The sequence below is a fragment of the Homarus americanus genome, unplaced genomic scaffold (genome assembly GCF_018991925.1).
Source record: "Homarus americanus isolate GMGI-L3 unplaced genomic scaffold, GMGI_Hamer_2.0 scaffold39155, whole genome shotgun sequence".
Lineage (NCBI taxonomy): Eukaryota > Metazoa > Arthropoda > Malacostraca > Decapoda > Nephropidae > Homarus > Homarus americanus.
The window spans coordinates 3,691,936-3,714,251 of record NW_024737042.1 but is presented as its reverse complement, the minus strand read 5'-3'; the positions used below and the strand labels follow the sequence as shown (position 1 = coordinate 3,714,251).

General features: G+C 35.7%; 1 protein-coding gene across 4 annotated transcripts in view; it reads left to right on the top strand.

Annotated features, from left to right (window-relative positions):
• LOC121872594 (phosphatidylinositol 4-phosphate 3-kinase C2 domain-containing subunit alpha-like) overlaps positions 1-22,005 on the top strand; it is a 73,368-nt gene extending 51,363 nt beyond the window's left edge. For all 4 annotated transcript variants that reach the window (XM_042375442.1, XM_042375440.1, XM_042375441.1 and 1 more), the window contains 9 exons: positions 1,384-1,513; positions 6,559-6,714; positions 7,231-7,538; positions 8,456-8,599; positions 9,508-9,599; positions 10,190-10,390; positions 12,807-13,009; positions 14,667-14,920; positions 16,975-22,005. In XM_042375442.1, coding sequence (XP_042231376.1) covers positions 1,384-1,513; positions 6,559-6,714; positions 7,231-7,538; positions 8,456-8,599; positions 9,508-9,599; positions 10,190-10,390; positions 12,807-13,009; positions 14,667-14,920; positions 16,975-17,184 — 1,698 coding nt within the window. In that variant the 3' untranslated portion in view covers positions 17,185-22,005. The remainder of the gene's footprint in view (positions 1-1,383; positions 1,514-6,558; positions 6,715-7,230; positions 7,539-8,455; positions 8,600-9,507; positions 9,600-10,189; positions 10,391-12,806; positions 13,010-14,666; positions 14,921-16,974) is intronic.
• Positions 22,006-22,316: the final 311 nt, after the last annotated feature.

Sequence of the window (22,316 nt, the reverse complement as noted above, 5' to 3'; positions counted from 1 at the left end):
GTGGTTTTGTTTAAGTTAAAACACTTCCAACATTCATTTAGAATTTTACCATCCTTACCGTCTGTTGTCTTGATTGCCTGTACTAAGGTTCTGCACAGGTAATAGGTCCTGAAGGAAACAATCATATCCTGGTCCATGAGTTGTAGCATGGAAGTTTTGTTTGGGAGCAAGAACACAACTTTAATGTGCAGATGAAAATCATTCAGGTTTGCATGGTGTCTTTACAGTAGTTTTTGACTTCTGGAACAAAATGGTGACAAAACCAATCCCCAAAGAAGTCCAGATGATGGGACATGATTCCTTCATGATGCTCTTGTAAACTCTGGTACGGGGCTCTCAGAATGTTACATTATTTTAGTGTAGCTGTATAGTTACATGCCCTTATGGGGGTGCATATCACCTTAATGCTTGGAGTGTATATTACTGCCTATTCCCTTATCCAGTCACCCAGGACAGATATCTATGTATGTATAGTATAAAGAATACAGTCTGTCTATCTGTGTGTTTGTATGTTCCTTAGGCATTTCTACAGTTTTGAAGATAAAGAGCTGAAATTTGGTAAGGAGATGTGGGTGGCATAGGGGATGGTTGTGCACCATCTCCTGTCCCTCCACAAGGGGCCTCAGGAACTCCCACCGGCAGGTCGGTCCACAGTTTTGAAGTTACCTGGGAATTTATTTCGTTAATAACCCAGACTGGGTCCATCAGCTTATTTTCTCTCATGAGTCTGTAAAAGTGGTTTTGTGATAGGAAGTGCATCCAGCTGCAATATTTGCCTAATGGCTACCGGAACACCATACCTTCATGTAATCGTGGAAAATGGTATTAAAATGATGATGGTGATGAGTCTGGACTAAGTGACTTAACCCCATCCCTCTTCCCAATGAATATACAGGGTACTTCATCACAAAGCTGGCTGGATTAAATTGTCCGATTTCACTGGACAAATGGACTGTGCACAACTATTTAAACATCAAGATTTCTCCCTTCAGTGGCAATTTTGCTTCCAAATACAGGTATCTCTTTTTAGGAGATGTGGTTGCAGTGAGAAGTTATAAGCTAATCAAGGGATTAATTTTACTCATCTTGGTTGAGGGTTTTACCTGGTTGAAATCCTATATGCTTAATGGAGATAATCTATGACTCATCTAGCCCAAACTTAGTTATAAAATATAGACGTTACAGGATTATTTTATAATTCTTTTATCAGTTTGTCAGTTATAAAGATTTTATATAGTAATATTTAATGCATACCTTCCAGTTTCTGACATTTATTTTGTTTATTAACCCATTAATAGAATACCTATTTAGTTCTTTCAATTACTTTTTTCTAATGATTTATTTCCATGCATTACTGTTGATGAGTTACCGGTATATATACAGGTAGGAGACGACCTCCGTCAAGACATGTTGGTGATCCAGATGATCCGACTGATGGACAAGCTGTGGCTGAAAGAGGGACTTGACCTTAAAGTTGTCACCTTTAGTGTCGTACCCACTGGGGATAAAATTGGTTAGTTAATAATTTGATTATGTAAATTTTAAGTTTCTTTTCAGTATCCTAATTTATATTTATGTGAAAAGTGACTTTTTTCTCCTTCAGGTAATTAAGATTTTAAGAGCTACATTGAACCTTGTTATTATTCAGTTAAACTTGATGGAATTTACATCAGTGCAACAAACCAGTACGTATTTTATTTATTTTTTATTTATTTATTTATTTATTTTTTCACATAGTCATTCTGCCTGAAAATGGTTTCTGCGACAAATTCGTTTTTACTTTCCTTTGCCAAGCTTCCTGGCATCACTGTGTTGAAGGACCTACCAATTTCACGTTGCTGTATTACCTATGGAGATGTCTTTTCCAGAAGTCTTCTTTCTGTAGAGTTTTTCAAAATGATATTCATTCACAAGAAATACTCTACCAGTTTGAGTAATAGCTTGTCTTTTATTTACCAAAAGTGCCAGTTCTTCTAAAGAATTCACTCGCACTCAAAATACTACAAAGTCAATCACCTGATAATAAAAAAGAAAAAGAAAAGGATCACAAAAGTAGCAGTTTTTATATCCTAAGTTGTAACACTTCCTAAGCCCTGTAATTCTCCATCAAAAGCTTTCAAAAAAAGAAAGGTCTAAGTGTTTCTCAAAGACCTCCACAGAAGTCAGCTGCTTCATGGATATAAGCAACTGATTGTATAATATGGGTGCTGTAGAGGTAAAGGATCAGGCAGCAAATAAACATTCCCATACTGCTCTTGGCTCCTCAAGGCATTGAGGGATCATCTCTGTTATGCAAAATCATCTCAGAACTTGTGGTCAAAGGATTTAGAGTGTTAGAAAAATACTAATGGTAATCAACGTAATTGCCTTAAAAGTCGTTAAGCAGAGTTTGAACTTGATGCCAGGTGTAATTGGAAGCCAATGCAATTCATTCAAGAATGGGATAGTGAGAGTCCTCAATGGAGAGCAAAAATAAGCTTGGCAACCCTGTTCAACACTGTTTGAACTTTCTTCGGTAGATAATTAGGATAGGCAGACCCATAAAAAGTTACAATAGTCAACCTCAGACAAAATAAGTGAATGTAATAGTGTCACAAGACACTGTCTGTCCAAAAACTGTTTCACAACATAGTATAGGTTTCGAATATGAATGAAGCAACTCTTAACTACTAAATCTATATGCTCTTTGAAATTCAATTTTGAGTCAAAGTACACTCCAAGATTACAAACAGAATCAATAGGACTGAGTTGTACTTCTCCAAAGTTTAAAGAGCCAGTATCATCTGTGCTGTCACCCTTTCTCGGATGACGATAATCTTAGTTTTGCCATCATTCAACTTTAGGTTTTCCTAGCCATCCAAATCTTAATATCGGACATTGAGGATTTCATTATCTCCTCAGTATCCTCGACATTTATCATTTGCACATAAAGCTGTGTATCATTGTCATAGAAATGGTAAATAACATCATAAGCATCCAGCAGAAATGCAAGACTACTGTTATAGACTCTAAACAGAAGTCATCTCAAAATTGATACCTGTGGAACTCCAAACTGCAAAGGGACCAGGTCTGAAAGGTCCCATCACACATTGAGATCACTTTGACAAATAAGACTCAACCAGTGAGAGTGCATCATCACAGACACCGAATGGCCAAAGATCCTGTAGCAACAGGTGATGATCCACCATGTCACAGGCTGGAGAGAGATTCAGCAAGACCAAGAAGGAGGACTTTCCTGTGCAAGTTTTTATTACCAAATTGTTATGAATTTTACATGCGGCAGTTTTTGTTGAATATTGTTTCCCATAGACTGACTGAGGGATTGCACCATTTCTCTCGAACAGAGGAACTAATTAATCCTGCATAGCACAGTTTATAATCTTCGATAAGAAGGAAAGGTCAGGCTTCTGAAAAGGTGGATGCAAAGCATTTATTCATGATTAAAAAAATAATGCGTAGCATATTAAAAAACAAGTGATACTTTTTGATACATTTATAGGATCAAGGCAACAAAAAGTCTTCTTCAAATCCTTGATATAGCGCAAAATGTTATTTACCCCTACAGGACAAAACGATGAAAGGGTGAGATTTATGGTGTAACTCGGTTGAAATTCAATTGAAAATTCCTCATTTAAAGAAATGCCATCAAGGTCACTTCTTATACGTATGTGATTCTTTGCCATAAAAAAATACAAGGAAAAATCCGAGGCAAGCTGAGCATCTGAAGTGGAAGCATAGTAGTTCCAGACCTCTGGTCCAACAGCCTATTCATAACTGCATAAAAAATTTTCTGATCACTTTCACAAGAGGCTACTTGACTTCTGTAGTCTTCAACTTTGCATGCCCTCACTGAGCAAACAACAGCTCTACACACAGTTATATACTGTGATCTCGTATGGTCTGTTCGCTGTCTGCGCCACTCTCAGCACTTCTACAATCCCTACAAAGAGAACTTATAGATGAGTCATACCAAAGAGAAACATCTTGTCTGTAATTCTCTTTGGGACCTCTGAACAATAAAGGTCTGAAATGGACTGGGAGACATCATTATGTAATTTAACCATTTCCTCAGAGGACAAATCAGAAGAGTTGACCTAGTATGCTAAATATAGTGGGTGGCTGGATTTCTGAGTGTGGTCAGACACGTAAGAACACTTGACATACATTATTCTTGCAGAATAATTTGTGTAGTGTTTAGATACATCCCTCCCTCCCTCCTCCTCTGCACCACACACTTACTCCACCACCTTTGCCCATCGGTGAGTACCAACACAAAATTATTTAGTTTTATATATATATATATATATATATATATATATATATATATATATATATATATATATATATATATATATATATATATATATATATATATATATATATATATATATATATATATATATATACCACAAGGAAAAGAAACACGAAGTTCCTAAGCGCTGTAATTCATATTCAGGTGAGTATATATATATATATATATATATATATATATATATATATATATATATATATATATATATATATATATATATATATATTAGTATTTTCTATAAAAATGCCATTGAATTTCTGTATATGTAATGTATTTCATGGGGCAAAGAGAGGGTCAGGAACGTAACTCCCGTATTTTATCTATTTCTTATGGGGCAAATTGATTCGCTTAACGTTGTTTCTTATAACGTCGCGTTTTCAGGAACTTAACCACGGCATTAAGTGAGGACTTACTGTACAAGATAAATATCAAGAGAAGGAGATAAAATACTACAGTACTCTGTCCAGTATTTGTACACTAATCAACTCAAGCATGAAAAACTACCATAAAATGATGATTATGATGGTAATGAGGGAAGGCATTTGACAAAGCGCTCCCCCTCCCCAAAAGTCATAGGAACTCCTCTTTTAAAATAAAACAACAATATACCATTATATTAAAACTTGAGAATAAATAAAATAGGTATTTACCTGTATTTGAAAACTGTACTCACTAGCAACAGTAACACAACCACTTGAGATCCTGCATTTCCTTTTGGGTCTCATCCTCAATCAACATTCTGGACTTCTTATTGTTATCTTGGTTGAAAGAGATGTTGAGTGCATGACTAAGGTCCAGATTTTATTGCTATTCCTTTTAATGGAATGTCATATGCTTTCTCCAAGGCCAAGCATACAACTATACTTTTTCCATGCTAACCTCTGGCCCATAAGCCACACCCCTCGTCAATGAATATAGTTGATTGGTTCGTAGAAAATGTTCGTGTAGCTGTCCAATTATTCAAACTAAATATGTTCACACTTGGTAAGCAGACCTGTTATTTTCTAAAATATTGTTAATTACTGTGTCTGGACTATCAAAATGCAAATTATTTCAAGGCATTAGCACTTCAGAGAGAATGTTAGAAAATTTTAAATATTTATCATAAAAGGTCGAAGTCAAAAATGAAATTCGCTTTCGAATGAAGTTTTTTCATTATTTCTTTGTTTTGTACCAAACATAAAGCAAAAAGAAACAAATGATACCAAAAATTATAACACAATTGGTAATGAACTACAGTTTGCATGGCTGGATATATCCCAAATCATTTACTATATGGCTGATAAAACTCGATAAGAGTCGATATAAATACGCGCAATTATTTTTATTTTGACAGTCCAGATATTTAACAGTATTTAGTTTGAATAAATGGACAGCCACACGAGCGTTTTCCAGGAACCAATCAACTATATTTATAGAAGAGGGGCGTGGCTTACGGGCCAGGTTAGCACGGAAATAGTATAGGCAAAGTGTGCAGATGCACAGTTACCTGCTTCAGCTTACCTTTGTATTTACAACTGTTTCTAATGTTAAAACAATCCTTTCTCACTTCACTAGTAGAAAAATAGAGGGGCTAGAAGATGCACTAAGAGGTCACTTGGACCACATTGCGCTCATCAACAATAGTAGCAAATCCATGTTCTACGAGATAAGGATAGCATAGGTCTACATACAACAATGGACACTGCAACACTGAGTGAGTCTCACATGGCTACTCACTGCTCCACCTGCTCCCACAAGGCCTCACACACTCCCCAAGTGCATAGTTGAGGTCACCCGTACTTATCAACACTGATCATTCAAGCTTTGCACATTCAGCCTGGCCAGGTAGTGAGAATGGGGACATCATATAGTGAAGTTGTTTAATCTACATTAAGCAACTTAAAACTTTTGACACTCTGGGAAAGAGCTTTGGAGAAATAAAGTCACCTTGGCACTTTATTATTATTTTGTTCCCACAATCTTTGTGCGATTTGATTATACAGTATAAGATACTTGTACAATTGTGGAAATGTGTTCCTACACCCCCTGTGGTAAGCAGTGTCTCCAAACGACCAACCTTTATGACCTATAACAAACCTATCCACCGATACCCATTCATTCATAAATCGTGATACTACTACAGTACTGCGATGTTGCCGTTTGGAGACACGGGCTACCACAAGGGATGTAGGAACACGTTTCCACAACTGTACCTCATGCCACGAATGATTTTTTCACTAATAAGCAATATTTTTCACATGCAGGTATCATTGAATTAGTTAAGGAAGCTGAAACTCTGCGCAAGATCCAGACTGAATATGGAGTCACAGGGTCTTTCCAGGACCGACCTATTGCTGAGTGGCTAGCAAAACAGAATCCTTCCCAATTAGAATATCAGAGAGCTGTTGATAACTTTACTGGTAAGGATAAATTTGTTATGATTTAATTTTGTAGCTCAGTATGACTGTGTTCATCTACAGTGCACTCTTACTATCCAGTCTCTGCATACCTGAAGACCTCTGGCAACTGATATCTTACCAATTCAATAATTGTTATGAGTTATACTGTACTGCAATAACATTAGTTTTATGATGGCTGGGGGTAATTTGATTCTTTTATCCATAACTTCATAATTATACTGTACTGTAGTACTCCTTTACATTAATTTACACAGTATCTCAGTTTATAGTACAGTAGCACTAAAATTTAAGTGTTTTAACAACCTCCTAATTTACTAAGATTTAATACAAAATGTTTATTTCATCCCGGTCTAAGATATCTCGACCTGCGATGGGTTTTTCAGAAACGTAAAACCCCATCACAGATCGGGGGATACCTGTAGTACAGTACTATAAACACACACACACATACATACATTTACTGTATGCAAGTATGTGTATGTGTGATAATTTACTTAAAAATATGTCTTCTTGCAGCTTCCTGTGCTGGATATTGTGTGGCTACATACATCCTGGGAATTTGTGATCGTCATAATGATAACATTATGCTGAAGACCTCAGGCCACCTCTTTCATATCGATTTTGGCAAGTTCCTCGGTGATGCGCAGAAGTTTGGGAGCTTCAAGAGAGATCGTACTCCATTTGTGCTGACATCTGATATGGCATATGTTATTAATGGAGGAGAGAAGCCTTCTGATAAATTTCAAAGTTTTGTGGACCTTTGCTGTAGAGCATTCAATATCATCAGGCGCAATGGTCAGCTTTTGCTCTATCTGTTTGCCCTGGTAAGTCTTGCAGGCAAATTAAGTTTTAGGAATACAGGAGGTCCCCGACTTACGAATGCCCGCTGATATGAACTGGGTTTAACTTGAAATTTTCAGTATTTTATTTACCTGATGACTAAATTTGTACTTTCATTTACTGTATTTTGTCATTCTGTTTCTTATTTTGTCTTAAATTAAATGATTTTAGATGTACTGTATATAAGGACTTAGGCTATGATTTAGTGGGATTTTAAACATTGTTTTATAAGTACGGTACCGGTATGCATATTGCATGTGTTCCGACGTACTTACGAACGTCCTTAGGAACGGAATCCGTTCGTAACCTGAGACCCCCTGTAATGTGAAACATCAGGAATGAAATGTAACACAAAGGAAGGAATTATCACTTTTTATTTTTTAAATAGGATTACCCTTTCAGAATTATTCATTTATTATAATTCAAATTTTTTTATACAATATTGCACCACTGACAACACATTTGATAACATTCCATGACTTGTATGTACAGTACTTAGGTAATGATTAATGTAATTGCAAAATCCATTTGGTAATAGGGTTAGAGGGAATGAAGGACAGTGAGTGAAGAGAGTGTTTATTTATGTACTTTGGATTCTGCCCATTGTGTGCTTAAACAAAAAAGTATTGCAAGAATTGTAAATGCATAAAGTGAGAGGAAGTTTGAATTCATGTAAAGGAGTGTTTTTCTAAAACACTCTTAATGGCAAGTCACTGTTTTCTTGTGTAAATTTCCTGGTAGTATCTTCTTGACTGCTCAAAAAATTTTGCTATTTGAGTTTAAGAATAAAAAGAATACCGATTAAAAATAAGATATTTGCACTTTTGTCATAACTTAATTTTTGCATTCAAGTCAGCTGTTCTTTGCAAGAAATATCCATTCAACAATCATTTGTTTTAAGATGGCATCATCTGGAATACCTGGAGTTACCTGGGATGCTGTGACATATGTTGAGCGATCACTGCTGCAGGACAAAACCAATGCTGAGGCTGGAGCCATGTTTTCTCGCATGATTCAAGAGTCACTTAAATCATGGTTTACACAGGTAAGCTGTTTTGTTATTTCAGTCAAAGTTAAAATAACACCTAAGGACCAAACAGTCTGTGTTCTCACTTCAGAAAAACCCTTAAATTTGTGTCTCGTCTCCCATCAAATAGATTGTCTATGAAAGAGTACACAGTAACAGCAGGATGCCTCTTCTTATAGTGTTTTTAAGGGGTAATATAAAGAATGAAAATACAAGGGAGAGCTGGAGGACATGCATTAGTACAAAAATGAGACGGTGAAGACTGAAATGGTTTGGACATGTAAATGAGGAGGGTGAAGCAGTAAAAAGAGCATGGAATGAGCCAATTAGGGGAAGAATGTTGAGGGAATACAAGTGAAGAGATGGCTCATGGAGGGACAGATTGGAGAAGGATGTGCAGTACATTGAACTACTAGAAGACTGGGAGATGCAAATGATGGTGGAGAATGGAGGAAGTGGATCAGAGAAGTTAATCCCTAACTGTTGGGAACTGACAAAAGGAGAAATCCCTCTTTATTGTAAATTAACATACTACCAACAGGGTTGTGTCATTTTATAAGTTATGATTGTAGTATGTACACTTGCCAACAAAAGCCAACAAATGTCATGTTGCCTCACCTGCCTCTGCATTGAACCCAGAGATTCAGAAACCTCACAGGTCTCTGAATCTCTAGGTTCATGAAGAAGCAGGTGAGGCAATGAATCTTTTTTGATGAGTGTATCTGTCACCCACTAAACCAATAGTTATTTAAGGCTAAGGGGAGGACACATTCCCCCTGTATTCCCCTCTAATGTATACCACTGGTTGTGCTTCCATGGCCAGTCAGTCCACTACCTCATTAAGATATAAGTACAGTTGGAGACACTATCTGTGAATTTTAAATTTATGCTGTTAATTGTTTTCTTATTTTGATATTCTGTTTCAGGTTAACTTCTTTATTCACAATCTGGCACAGTTGCGGTTTTCTGGTGATCATTCAGATGATTTACTCCTGTCATTCATCCCACGGACGTATACGTGAGTTGCACAACTGTTTTATATTTCACTTTCCATCAAATCCTCCTTTAGTTTATAATTTCAAAAATGAAATTTCATTAATTATTAAATTAACAAATCTCCTATAGCTACTCATCAAAAACTTGAGTGTTTTTAGAAAATATGCCATTATTATCTCATACTTATTTGGAGAATAATTTGTTCTGTCTCATTATTTTGGTCAGTTTTGTTTAGAATGTTAAATCTATTATGTAATACGTTTTAATGTTAATAATAAATGACAAATATATCAGACTCCTGTTTGAAAAGTTACCTTCATAAAGTTATTCTATGTTCCTTTTAAGGTTAGACTAGAGTTAGACATTTATAATGCTTTAGCAGTGTCTGAATTAGACTTTTATAGCCCTAAGGACTTTTTATGATTTGGCAAAGTTAGAAACTAGGATATCAGGACCAATCCTCCATAAAATTTTTTCCCCCTTCAATTTTGTGTATGATTATACGAAAAAAATCAGTACTGTATAGGGGCTTTGGAATACTTTGGATTCTCATTGAATCCTTCATTTATGGTTATTATTAAATTACCAAATTATTACTTTGATAACTTTCAGATTGGCACAAGATGGCAAGATTCGTATGGTGAGACTGTATAGCTATCAGAAACGATACAACCCAAACAAATACTATGTTTATATCTTGGAGGTGGAGCGAGAGGGACAGCGAGAACCAGCATACCTTTTTCGTTCCTACCGAGAATTCTCAGAGTTTCATCAGAAACTATGTCTTATTTTTCCACTTGCCAGAATACATGGGTAAGTGCAGCCCATGCTGTAATTTGTTGGAATGGTGTAATGTTTTATATTTAAAGTTCATAATTCATTTTCAAAAATGACCGAACCTGAACTTTGATTTTCATGCTTTTAGCTAATTATTTGTGAGAGGATTTTCCCATTATTATTTTTTGTACAGTATGTGTTGTGTGTGTGTGTGTGTGTCTAGAGACACACACACACATATATATATATATACAATACAGGTAAAGGAAATTACAGTCTCTAGAACGAATGACTCTTGTCCCGGCTGCAAAAATGCCAACAACTTTAAAACTACCCGCAGATATTTTTGGGTACATCCAAGGTGTCATCCGCGAATAATAGAGAACCGTGAAATAAAAATGTGTGAATTATCCGGGCATACTGTACAGCCACTACCGTACTCGACTTACGATCACCGGACATATGACCGCCCCAATACCAAAATTTTTTCAAATTACGTATTTTTGAGTCCCGACGTTAGTGATTGCGCTGTGTACTGACAAAATTTACGTTTGTAATTCCCTTTAAAATGGCTGGCATGCTTAAAAGTAAGAGTTTTGTGGTGCTGAGAAGAAAAAGAGACACCCATTTTACATTTTCTATGTATTATCTTCGCATTTTCGACTTAGGACCAATTCGACCTACAGCCTGGATTTGGGTCCCTAATCCCGTCGTAAGTCGAGGAGTGGCTGTATATACAACCCATAATTTTCGCTAGAGAAAAATAATTCCAACCAATGAATATCAATGATCATTCGATGGATATCATTAAAGTGAGCTGTATTGATCGTATATTGCGAGATGGTCTTAATTTATTACCATTGTTAAAGTGAAATATCGCATCTTGGGATACTGTATATCAAGGGTTACCTGTACAAAGTTGATGTGAAAAAAATTGTTCAGTTGGCACGGGGCTGTCGATGGCTGAGAGTACAGTACAGGAGTATATAAAAAAAAAATCCTGATCTGGGGAAAATTTTCTAATATCTTTTTAATCTCCCCTTTTAAGAACTTATTTTGCTGCACTAATATTTATTATTTTTATAGCAGCACGTTTTAAGTTAAGTTCAATAAAAAAGTGGGGGGGGGGGATCAATTTGTTGTTTCCTCTTCTGTATAAAGAGTGGGGGAGCATGTCCATCTTGTCACCCCACTCACTTGATGGGGCAACAGCAGTCCAGTATAGAATCAGCAAACCACATACCGTATTTTACGGCATATAAAATGCACTGTCATCTAAGACGCATCCCCCATTTTAGCAGGGAGTATTTAGGAAAAAACTTTTGTGTGTGTTTTCCTCCTGTAGTCTTAGTTTTCTTAAAATAATATATACAGTAGGTACCAGTAAATGTGGGGGAGAAATAAAAATAATAGCAATAAATAAGTTACAACAAAAAACACTATTGCCAAACCAGTAAATGAAATCCAAATGAAAGTTTAACACAGTCGCCATTTGCATACACTCCCCCTTCTTCACGATAGTAACAGAGACCAGCTGGGATACTACCTCCGCCGTGTTCCTAACAACGCTCCCCCGCCCCTGCCACCCTCTGCTCTGTGGCCCCCCCTCCCCGTCCCACTGAGCCAGCTAACTTGTGTGCAAAGAAATGTATATTCCCTTTGTGATTACCCTTAGACAATTATTTAATTTACTTTTTTCATAATATGTATGTAGGATGGTGTGTGCATGTAACTGAGTAAAAATAAATGAAGAAAGTTACGTATACTGTATCTACCCAAAAATACAAGTTGAAAAACAACCATAACACCTCACAGCCTGGCCCAGTAGCCTGGTGGTTACAGTGACGAGTCTAACCTAGCTACAAGGCCATGATTAATCACTATTAAGCACTATTCTATCAATAAACACTAATAATAACAACAGTAAATCCAAAGGACAAAAATTACCAAACGTTTTACCTGTACAGTATACCGAACAAATTTAGGTGTTGGATGAATTTCTCTGATTCATATTACTGTATACTGAAAACCTCCTTATACCAAACTGGCTGTTCACCAACTATTTCGGTATAGAGAGGCAATACAGTACTGTAACTTAATTAACTTTGTATTTTATATCATAGGAAGTCATTGGGCCTCAGTGTAAATTGTTGGTGACATCCCCTGAGAACATCACATTGAGTGCAAGAACTATATACTGTACAGTAAATAGTTAATTTTTTAATGGATCAAATTAATGCTGTAACTATGCCACAACTTTTTTATCCCCTAAGATTTTATTCAATGTTATGGAGAGCACCGAGAGTGGCACTGGAACAAATGGGAGTGGAGTTGACATTGTAAAATTTCTTTGCCTTATTAGATAGTAATGAGACATGTCACAATTCAGTATTATCAAGTATTATTTTATTAATTACTTTTTTTTTTCTTTTTTTTTTTTACCATATCGAAGCCTTCCCAAGGGTGTACAGATTGGACGCTCTGAGGTGAAAGCTGTGGCAGAGAAGAGAAAGCTTGAGATTGAGCTCTTCCTTGCCACTCTGTTTGACTTGGCTCCTGAGATTTCACACTCGGACCTAGTGTACACATTCTTCCACCCACTGCTGAGGGACCAAGAGGATACAGATATCCACATTAAGAAATTAAAAAACAAGGGTAAGGAAAGGCCATTCTATTTTCATACAGGTAATAAGGAAGAGGATATAAGGATCAAAATTATGTGTTAAAGAACTTTAGTAAAAGTTTAAGAACAATAAAGAATTTATAGCATTTTTGGATTTTAGAAAAAATACATCATGAAGTAGAAAGAAAAATTAAGTGAAAAGTATTGAATTGTGCAGAATAGATGGACAATTATTTACTGTTGTCCAGAGCTTTTATAAGATGAGGAAGAAGGACACCTCTGATGTGTAATATCAACCATTCATGGATTGAATGGCAAGAGAAATGAAAGCAAAAGTGATGGAGGGAGGGAAAAGTGTAATAAATACTGAGGTAAATTATCCTCTGCTTGTAAATAACATTGTTCTATTGAGTGATTCTGAATAAATATTACAAATATTAGCACAGAGTTTGAAAGAGTATGAATTGTACTGGGAAAAAGTAATTAGTGATTGTGAGCAACAGTGATGTAAGAAGTAGTGAAGGAAAGCAGAAAATTTTTGTCTTGAAAAGAGATAGTGTATATACTATAGAGGAAGTGGAATGTGTTATTTGGGAGTGAATGTGTCAAGAAATATATTGATTAATGGTAAATTAAACCACAGAGCAGAAGTAAGGAGAGAGTAATGGGTAGACTAAATAATGTATGAAGAGAGAGAGAACTGTGTTAAAGGAAGCAAAGATGGGGGATGCACAAGAGAATTGAGCCAAAATTTTGATATGGATTTGAAGCATGGGCTCTGGATGGAAATTGTTGTTGTATTATAATGTTATTACTGCACTTCAACAACTATGGTTTTTAATTATGTAACAAGGTTATTAATGCAATATTACATCAACAATTAAAAAATTTCGAGATAGAACTTTGTGGGAATACAAAAGAAAGGATCTAATTAGAAGTGACAATATGATGTGCTTGACAGCAGTATGTGGAGTAAATAAGATAGAAAGTAGTGTACAGATTTTAGGAGCACATGTGAAAATGTAAGAAGTGCCATGCAGGAGGTAAATCATGGAAGGATGGGGTGAAGGTGAAGGCTGCATCAGAATTGAGGGGCTGGATATCCTGTGGAGAGAGCAATTTGCATGTGTGAGCAGAGAGGATGATGTCAAGTGATTCTTGGGAAGGACAAACTGATGATGAGATTAGAGGCCTTGTTATGGAAGAGGAATACTGTACCACTAAAGAATACAGTACAATTTTTTCTGGTGTAAGCTTGAATGACAAGAATGAAGGGAAATTGTGCATGTGTGTGTGGCCAACCTGTATTTTGCTTTCTTTTAGCCACTGTGCATTGAGCAATAAAAGGCTTGAAAACAAGATAGTAACTAAAACACAAGATTCATTACTCAGTATTTTGTTAAGACATATGAATGATTTTGTTTTTGTGAGATTTAAATATTCACATGATTGGCATAAGAATTTGTATTAATTGTCATTCATGATCTTCTCAGACTGTAAACAAGTAGTACTTTTCATGTTTCGACTTAACACAAAAATTAATGTTGTGTACTTAAGTGATGGACACAGTTGGACCTGGGAGCTACATATCATTCAGTAAAAAGAATTACAATAAACAGTGATTTTTTTTGTGTTTTCTTAAGACTCTTTTTATTTGTTTAGAAGATCTTATAACTTAATTCTTTTCAGATAATCGCACATCACATACACCAGCCATTCCATGTGTGCCAGGGCAGGTGCAGGGTCAGGTCAAGGTCAGTGTCCAGTATCTGCGTGGCCAACTGCAGATCATGGTCCAACATGCCCGGAACTTATCACTCATAAGCACTGGTCAGGAACCTTCCCCCTATGTTAAGCTGTATCTTCTCCCAGACCCACACAAGAAGACCAAGAGGAAGACCAAAGTTGTTAAGAAAACCTGCCACCCAATTTTCATGGAACCAGTGAGTTTGAGTGATAGTGGTACACTGTAACTGAGAATTGTACACATACTAAATGTTGAACTCAAAATAGTATGTTCTTCTAACAGGGTTGCCATAGGTCAGGGAGAAAAATCTTCTAGGTTAGGGAAAAGTTAAGGAATTTTCATGAGTCAGGAAAAATTGATGGACTGTTGAGAAGTTGAGGAAAATAATCCTTGGTCAAGGAAAATGTTAATTTAAGAGTATACAAGAATACCTCGCTATTCACAACCCCAATATCCACAAGAACTCTTATCAACAATTTAGATTTTAATAACCCTATCTGATATTCACAAATCATACACTGCTTATTTGCTACGAAAAATTATGGTAACCTACAGTAAAATTTCCAACCACAGTCTAGCCACAGTTTTCATATTCTGCTGTAAGGCCCGCTTCACACGAGCGTGATTTTTTACGTGTGTGAGAACCCGTGCTGTTTAGAAATTGATGATGTTCAACGGAACTGTTCACACAGAGTATGTGCAGGTGATCTTCACCCCATGCCTGTACCTGTACTTATAAACTACAGCATGAAAAACATGCCTAGCACTCTAGAATTCTTCATAAGGCAATGGTAAATGCTAGTTTCCATTTTTGCACTCATTACACGTGTCGCACACACACATGCACATACGCATGCACTCACGCTCACTCATCCACTCACTTACTCATACAGTGTTCTTTTGTTTTGTTTTTATGGTACAGTAGAACGTCGATTTAAAGCAATTCAATTTAAGATTATTAATTTAAAGTGACACCCACAATTAAGGACAATGTTTTAATTTAAAGCGAACCTTTCCTATTTTGCGTGAGTCAATCTGGCGCATCATATTTTAAAATTCGCGCTTAATGTTTCTCTGGCCATCTACACTGTCCTAAGGGCAAAGCTGTACTGTACATGTACTCAAAGTAATGTACTAAATGATTACTAAAATTTATGTCTAGTGCAAACTATAGCATGATTATATTCAAATTAATCACTATCTTATGAGAATTCCAGCAATGTAAATTTTATTCTCCCCGGTCATTTTTGTGACAATTTATAAACAAAAACAAAAACTCAATCTAAAGGACATAATTAAACAAATAAATACATCACTAGACCTTCGGTGCCAACTGTCAAATGTGTCACTGTCACCTCCCCCCATCTTCCCAGCCAGGGTTGGGTGGTTATAGGCTTACAGTTTGTTCTATTATAATATCACAGACTAAAGTTAGGAGAATATAATTTGCATTGCTAGCATCCTTGCAAGACAGCAAATAATTTGAATATAAACGTCATATATTTTGCACAAGAGATACAAATTTTAGCCATTTGTAATAAGTTTCCTAATTAAACTAAAATTTGTATGTCTAATGCGAACTATAGCATGTGTATATTCAAATTAATCACTATCTATTGCCCGTGCCAACTATGTGGTCAGAGGTTCACGGCGCTGATGGTAGCACGATAGAACAGGCTTTGTGTGAAATATAACAAAGTCTAGGATTGCTTTTGTTGTCCTTGTGGCGCAGTGGTAGCGATCCCTGTTCACACGCCTAAGTGGGTTCTTAAGGCACAATGCCTCGTTAGGAGAACTGTGGATGCAAGCACACTTGAGAATTAAGCCTTCATTGTACTAGAAGGCTGTGTTTATTTGTTTGTTTGTAAGTCAGATTCAAATTCCTTAGTTAATTTTCTTGGTTTTGTTCAGGTTTCCTTTTTTATGTCAGTAATTTACCATGCCATGTGAATTGGAATTTCTTTGTACTGTTATGCTTTTCCACGCCAATATCTTTGTTATCATATATCTATGCTGCACCTCATCCAAAATCAATAGACCCCATGGTTATTACATACACTGATTTGGACCTTCTTTTCTATTTAAACATTTTGTCATTATAATTGATCAACACCTGAAGCTGCTACCCGAAGCTGTTTCCAGACAGTATTGTACCACAGCTTTACACTGTGTTTGGTAATTATGAATTTTTCAGGTGACATGTCCCAAGTACTATACATGTATGCAAGTAATATATCTTGGATTTTTCAGATTACATATCGTATGTCACAAGACATTGTCAAGCAGCGTGTTCTTGAAATAAGTGTTTGGAGTGAAGACAAGTTCAGTGAGAATATCTATCTTGGAAGTTCATACCTTCGACTGTCTGCTTTAGAGCTAAAAGAAGAGCAAAGTGAATGGCTGAGTTTAGAGCATCAACGCAACACAGCTGTTGGCCATACCATTCAGCACGAAGCTTAAAAGATCTTTGACTATGTTTTTCTGATTTATCAGACATCTGCTGTCTGCTTATTAAAGGTAAGTTTAGAGAAGGTAATTTTACATTGTATATAACAAAGTGCAAAGTATGTCCAGTGGTACGTGCAAAAGCAAATTTGTTCACCTCATAATAGATGAACATATGACTACACATGACTGTTTGTTAAGCTAAGTCAAGTAAGGCTCAGTGCTTGTTAATACCAAATATAAAATTCTATCCTAAAGTGTGAATGTTATCATCCATTTCCTCTGCTTGTTAAAATTTATAAATCACTTTTGAAAGAGGAAATTACCCACTTGTTAGTATCATCATATCCAACACTTGCTGTAAAGTTAACCTTACCTGGTAACCAGTTCGTCATAAAAAAAGAGTAGGATCATTCAGAGCAATAATAATCCCCTATATCCACTTAATTTTTGCTCATTTTAGGTATATCTAACAACATTTCTTGAGTAATTTTTTTGTGATTGGCGATATCATTGTTAAAGATATTATGTGTAATTCTAATTGTTTGTCTCATTGTTAATTTATACAATTTTAGATAATATATTGTAACATATTTACATGTAATAGTATATGAAAATACAGTAAAAATCTAAGACAAAGACCATCCATTGATATGTAAGACAATTAGCTATTTAAGATTTTTCTGGCTATCCACCTTGAACCAGGCAGCTCTCATAATAAATACTGTTTTATACCCTTGTACTGACCCCCTATAATATGCAATTGAGGCCTGAAGCATGCATCCTTATGTGCAGTACATTATGTTTTTGGTGTCAGCGGACTATAGCGACATAAACACCCATTCCTGCCAGGGCTCTTGCTGCAGGTTTTTTATTTTTATTATAACATCTTGTTGTTGAGATACATAATTATCATAAGTAAAATAAAAACTTTTGATAATTACTAATTTGAGGTTGTAAACATCCACTGATCCCTATTGCAGATCTGCATGATTCCTAACACATTAAGTTACAGTACTCCATCGCTTGCATAAGTCTGAACAACTGGAGAAATTAGTGTTGAAGTGAGAAGAACAGTGTCTTAGGAATTTTTTGGTATATATGATATTATTTCCTTTTGCAATACATTGACTGATATAGTTTTTGTAAATTTTTAATGAAAATTCTCAGTCCCACTTTCTTGTTAAATTGGGGGTCTACTGTACAAGGCAGAAAACATAAGTAGAGTATTATTGTAAAGTACTGAGCTATTTTATTGATTGGGAGCCTTTAGGTCTTTTTCCTCTATCATTTTCCTGTGAGTACACTGTGTATTCTAGTCACTAAGTGTTTTGTTGGACTTTTAAACATTTGAGCAGAGTCTTTGTTTATTAATAAGGTGTTAAGCACTGAGTGGGTGTTAGATGATGAGTTCTAAAGGATTCATCTTCTGTGTATTGATCATTTGAAGGATTTGTTTACTATGGCTGCTAATTGTAAACTACAAGCATTTGTCTCGGCTGTCCTTCAGAAAGATGTCTTTGGGGACAAGTGGCAGCCGAATGGATAAGGTACTCCCCACATAACCCAGTTATTGCTGGTTCATGTTCCACTGTGGAATGGGTACCTAGCATTACAGATGGAGAGTGAATGTGGTGGTGAATAGTGATGGCTACACAGCCTTCTAGTGCAATGAAGGCTTAATTCTCAAGTGTGCTTGTATCCACAGTGTTCCTAACGAGGCATTGTGCCTTAAGAACCCACTTAGGCATAACATGAATGAACTAAAGCTTTTTCGGATTATCTAGGGTTATGTAATCCCCCCCGAGTCTTTCATGAGGTGGGTTAATTTTAGGGTCAGTACAGTTATAGGTCACCTGGAGTTTATTGGCTATTTGTTCACTGTTGATTAGGGATAATTTGTAGTGCTTTATTCATTCCTGAGGGTCCAGGATAACACTAGGTCTGTATGGTAAGAGAATTATGGAATACTGTATAAACTTCCTGACCTTATGAATACATTGGTTCCAACTCTCATAGAAAGTACAATATATATATATTGGTGCCCAATCCTGGAGCTTTGGTCACACCACCTCCTCTTCCCTCTTTTTTCCTGGCTTAGGATTACAAGAGCCACTTATTCTTCTAACAATGGCCAGAAATAACACCTACTTCTGACAACTTCTGAACATTCCTCCTTTCTTGGGTTCATGATTAGTCAGCTAGAAATAAATAAAAAATAGCAGACTGGCCTGAAGTCAAAATTAGCAGAAAATAGATTAGGCTTGGTTAATGATGACTGTGCAGTTACAGCTCTACTAAGACCTACAGCCTCTATGGGTTATCTGTCACATCAAATCACGAAGGGGAGGGAAGAGTGATCAGTAAATCACCATGGATTAATCAATTAACCATGGCTAACATTATAAGGGATTGGTCTTGGGATGTAAGGCCCATGAGATAAACTTACTATGAGAGTGGAGGTTGGGTAGATCCTTGGGCATTCCCAATTCACCCATTTGGAAATGGTTGTCATAATTTTTCAAGTTGGGTAAGTAAAGGCAGTCAAGTGTAGTACCAGCCATGCTGCCTCTTTGGTGTTCTGTATCCACACTACCCAAAACAGGCAGTTATAACTATAGGAGCACCTTTAATTTTTATTATGAGATCTGCCTGGCAACAGGCACTACCAGAGAAATGGATTTAGGATCAGTTCTCCTTATTAAACTATTTAATTTTATCATTTATGCAAAAATATGTTACATATCTTTAGTAGATTAAATAGTTGTTATAAGTGATGGCATCTCGGAATACCTCAGGTTTCCATGACTGAATAAGCTTGTGCCTCCCATGTCAAAACCGCCTTTACAGATCCTAAGTAATTATTGTACATGTATAACTCTGATCCTGATACTTTTTGAAGAGAAATGGGGGCTTTACTAGAATTGCAGTTATTCACATTCAATTATCCATTTTTTTATACAAGATATTACATTTTGATAGAACACACTTGTTACATTGTGTCTATTTAAAAGTTGCTGGTAAACATTGTTTTGTTCATTACAATTATAGGATCATAAACCTAGATGGTTTATTTTTACATGAATGTATTTTACTTTTAAGGGCAAGAAGTTTGCTAGTCTTTTAATTAGCAAATTATAAATGGTTCCTGCACAATTACATATTATAACCTAAGGATTTGGTTCATTGGATACATGATAGAAAGCTTTTGCCTTGACATTCCAGTAATAGGTTTTATCACTCATCACCAAACAGAACAGGGTAGTTAGAGCTTAAAGAATAAGAAACACTATAGATATGTTGCATTGTAACTGTATATCATAGGTATTGAGTTGCATTCTTACATAGTGTACAGCCTTAAATGGTACAGTGATTATTATTGAAGCAAAATTCTTGTCTTAACCTCATTAAACTGTATGGTATAACTTACATCTATCATAATTTGAAGTTTCTGAAATATGATTGCTTTGGAAATTCATGAAACCTTACAACCACATCATCTTCCCATCAAAATTTCCATGATATCTCACTGGTGTCAAGGCCATTAATACCATTCTGTGTAAAGCAGTTACCTGTAGCTCAATTAGACTTCATGGAAACCACAACTACATGTTTGGATTTGGCATTTATGTAGTTACAGATAATACTAGCTAATATTGCTCACAGTAGTGTAAGCATGAACCAGATTGTATGTAGGTCATTTTGTAACTTTTGTAATGTGAAGGGGAATATAGTCTATCATTTTTTTATTAGATATGTAATAGAAAAAATCGTTGGATATCTCGGAGATCAAAGATTTTTTACTATTACTTAATATTATATTTTTTGATGATAAGATATTACACATGTTTGTGCTGTGCACACAGTGAGTAAAGTGAAGTCCATTATAATGATTTGATCTGTGCTTAATTTGTTTCTATCAAATTTTGTGAGAGTTCTCTATTGATGATAACTTTCACAGGATTTGAGTAGGTTAATGCACTGTATGCCTGTGATGCTAAGTGCTTTGTTATCTCTTTGGGTGACATTGTCCCAAGTTTAACAGGTAGTTGGATCGTGTTTCTACTAAGAGTTTATTTAGATACCTAAGCACAGACTTCACGCTCATGGAATGCTTTTGAATTTGCAGTCTGTTTCTGTATATAGGAAAGCAGATGAAGACCCACTACCAAATAAGTGCTATTATTTGTTGACCTCACCCTAAATTGACATCTACAGTTATGTTTGCACATGTGTCACTTTGGTTTCTTATGGCATGGAGGCAATTGTTGGATCTTCAAGGCAAAATTCCTTCAATTATGAAATCGGTAGATATAATACACATAGCCTAGGTATATAAGGAATTTCCTCAAACTATGTTCATGAATCTTGATACAAAAAGAGCTAATGTTAAGAAAATGTGTTTTCTGGAGGGAAAAGTAGATGTTTATCATCAAACAAACAGGCTTAACGAGTGAACATTTGGTTTTTTCTTTGTTTAATGAAGGTGTTTATGGGTACAGTTTGTGCATTTTGTAATTTCAGTACTGTACATTTATCCATAAATTTAATGATAATAAATACATTGTTGTTGCTTGACACTAACCAAGGGGATACACTCCTACAAAGCAACCACTGCTGATGTGATATTGGTATTTACAACACTGAAGCATAGGACTAATCTGATCTTGCTGATATGATTATCTCAAAAATGTAATAGAAGAAGAATTGCTCCAGGAGTTATCACTGCTACACTCCACTTCTCAAAAAATTATGGAGAATCTTTGGATAAATTCTGTATGTTTATTTTATCTCCTTCTCTGGTGCTAAGTAAATTTATCAATAGTTTTGATGTTATTTTGTGTTTTATTTTGTGATTCATGTAAGAGTCAACTGGATGGGTTGACTCTTACACCCTCAGTTACAAGCAATATACATACAGTGGGGTATGCTATAATGAATCTAATTGGTTCTAGAACCTTGTTCGTTATAGCATTCGTTCGTTATAGGATTAATCCGTTCCAGGCCCCCAAATACAACCACTTAACACTGAAAAATATAATATAAAATTGTAAAAAAGTGCATAAATATGCATCTAAACCCCTGAAATAAAGAATATCATTAATACTTGTAATAAAAAAACAATAAATTAGCAAAAAATAAAAATA